The 2,385-nt window shown below is 59.0% G+C and overlaps 1 protein-coding gene across 1 annotated transcript in view; it reads right to left on the bottom strand.

Moving 5' to 3' along the window:
- TBCD (tubulin folding cofactor D) overlaps positions 1-2,385 on the bottom strand; it is a 217,007-nt gene that overhangs the window by 21,124 nt on the left and 193,498 nt on the right. Inside the window, 1 exon segment of the mRNA XM_011970092.1 lies at positions 896-977. Coding sequence (XP_011825482.1) covers positions 896-977 — 82 coding nt within the window.

The raw sequence follows: 2,385 nt of genomic DNA, 5'->3' as shown, positions 1-2,385 counted from the left end.
GCAGGACGTACAGTGAGGCGGCCACGCACGGGACAGGGGGCGCAGGACGTACAGTGAGGCGGCAGGGCAGCCATGCATGGGACGGGGGCACAGGACGCACAGTGAGGCAGCAGGGTGGCCACGCACGGGACAGGGGGCGCAGGACGTACAGTGAGGCGGCAGGGCAGCCATGCATGGGACACAGTAAAGCCAGCCTTATGCTACTTTCACAAAGAAGGAAAAAACAGCAAAACATATTAACAAGTGAAGAACACACACCAGAAAAATGTCACGGTGTGCACAAAAATTCTAAAAACACTGGCCGGGCACAGAGGCTCACGCCTGTAATCCCAGATCTTTGGGAGGCTGAGGCGGGTGGATCACCTGAGGTCAGGAGTTCGATTCCAGCCTGACCAACATGGAGAAACCCCTGTCTCTACTAAAAATACAAAAAATTAGCCGGGCGTGATGGTGGGCACCTGTAATCCCAGCTACTCGGGAGGCTGAGGCAGGAGAATTGCTTGAACCTGGGAGGCGGGGACTGCAGTGAGTCACGCCACTCCAGCCTGGGTGACGGAGCCAGACTGTCTGAAAGAATAAAATAAATAAATGTAATGTAAGAAAACACAACTGAAAGTGTGAGGAACACTGTGCTCCAGGACCAGCTGCCAGGGTGCCGTCAACAGAGGGCCCCCTGCAGAGCTGCTTGCTCAGGGTGATGCAACACCCTGGGCCGCTGTGGGACCTGCCCAGAGGTCCTCGGCCGGGAACCTGAGACCCGAACAGTCCCGCTCCAGCCGTGATGGTGGTGGCTCTGCTCCCCTGCACGGCTGAGGCCTCCTCCGTGCCCAGACACTCCCCGAGCAGCTTCCTGCTGGAAGCCCCTGGAGCCTTCAAGGAAAGGGCCCCCACTCACCCTGAATTGCGGGATCTGCCTCCCCCGGCTCCTTCATGTAATATTCACTGCAGAGAGTGGCCAGGGCTGAGACTGCTGCATCCTAAAACAAAGGCAGCACGGTGAGCACACAGCAGCTCTGCTCGGAGAAGCCCCTGGCCAGGGACACAGCAGGTCACCCTGAGGTCAGAGAAGCACCTGACCAGGGACACCGTGGGTCACCCTGAGGTCAGAGCAGCCCGAGACCAGGGACACAGCGGGTCACCCTGAGGTCAGAGAAGGACCTGACCAGGGACACGGTGGGTCACCCTGAGGTCAGAGAAGGACCTGACCAGGGACACCGTGGGTCACCCTGAGGTCAGAGCAGCCCGAGACCAGGGACACAGCGGGTCACTCTCAGGTCGGAGAAGCCCCCGGCCAGGGACACAGCAGGTCACCCTGAGGTCGAAGAAGTCCCCGGCCAGGGACACAGCGGGTCACCCTGAGGTTCAGGCACAGCGATGACTTTAGAACCAAACCGAGAGAACCCCTAAGTCATGCTGCTCCTTTCCAGCACGGCTGCCCGCCAGCGTCTGTCAGACACATGCATCGCTTCACTACAACTAAGAAACTGAACGGACAACCTGATTCTTCTTTCCACACTGCCTGTCTTCTAATATGGAGCAGTCATAAAACGGAGCATTTTTTTCTTTCCCGGAAACAGGTATGAAGGAAAAGGCATACATTGTGCACCCAGAGTAATGGGGCAGGGCCTCCAGGCCAACCCACGTCAGCCTCAGTTAGAGACACAGGGCTCCGGGGGTGGGGGCACTGGGAACAGGAGTTGGGGCCGGACAGCAGGAGACCCTCGGGAACCCATCCCAAGGCCACCAGGAGCCATGGTGGGAGGGATGGCAATTGCTACAGAGCAGGAGCGTGTGGAGAGTCACCAGTCCCACCGCGTGCCGGGCTCAGTGCCAGTCTCCTCGAACCCCCACCTCTGCCACTTACGGAGGAGCCTTTCGTGACCACACAGCCAGCAAGTGGCAAACACTGAACCCACGTGTTCTTTCCACTGCTCCCCCAAAGCCCGGGAGCCGAGGCCAACAGAGCAGCCTTGGAGAGGCGCTGGGCGCAGGGCGGGCGGGGCCAACAGAGCAGCCTTGGAGAGGTGCTGGGCGCAGGGCGGGCGGGGCCAACAGAGCAGCCTTGGAGAGGTGCTGGGCGCAGGGCGGGCGGGGCCAACAGCTGCCATCGTGTACAGTCACACCTGACGTGTGCCCCAGAACAGGAGCGAAGCCACGGTCAACAAAGGTTCCCAAAGCAGACACATTTCCAAAGTGGCCCCACCTCAAAACAGGAATCAAAAAGAGAATTTTTTTTTTTTTGAGACACAGTCTCATTCTGTCACCCAGGCTGGAGTGCAGTGGTGCAATCTTAGCTCACTGCAGCCCCAAACTCACACTAAGCCTCCCAAGTCTGTCTCTTATACACATCTGGCCTGGGTCGCTGCATCTCCCGACTGTCTGCCT

This window comes from Mandrillus leucophaeus, unplaced genomic scaffold, assembly GCF_000951045.1.
Source record: "Mandrillus leucophaeus isolate KB7577 unplaced genomic scaffold, Mleu.le_1.0 Scaffold1, whole genome shotgun sequence".
Lineage (NCBI taxonomy): Eukaryota > Metazoa > Chordata > Mammalia > Primates > Cercopithecidae > Mandrillus > Mandrillus leucophaeus.
This window is presented reverse-complemented; position numbering and strand designations above follow the sequence as displayed.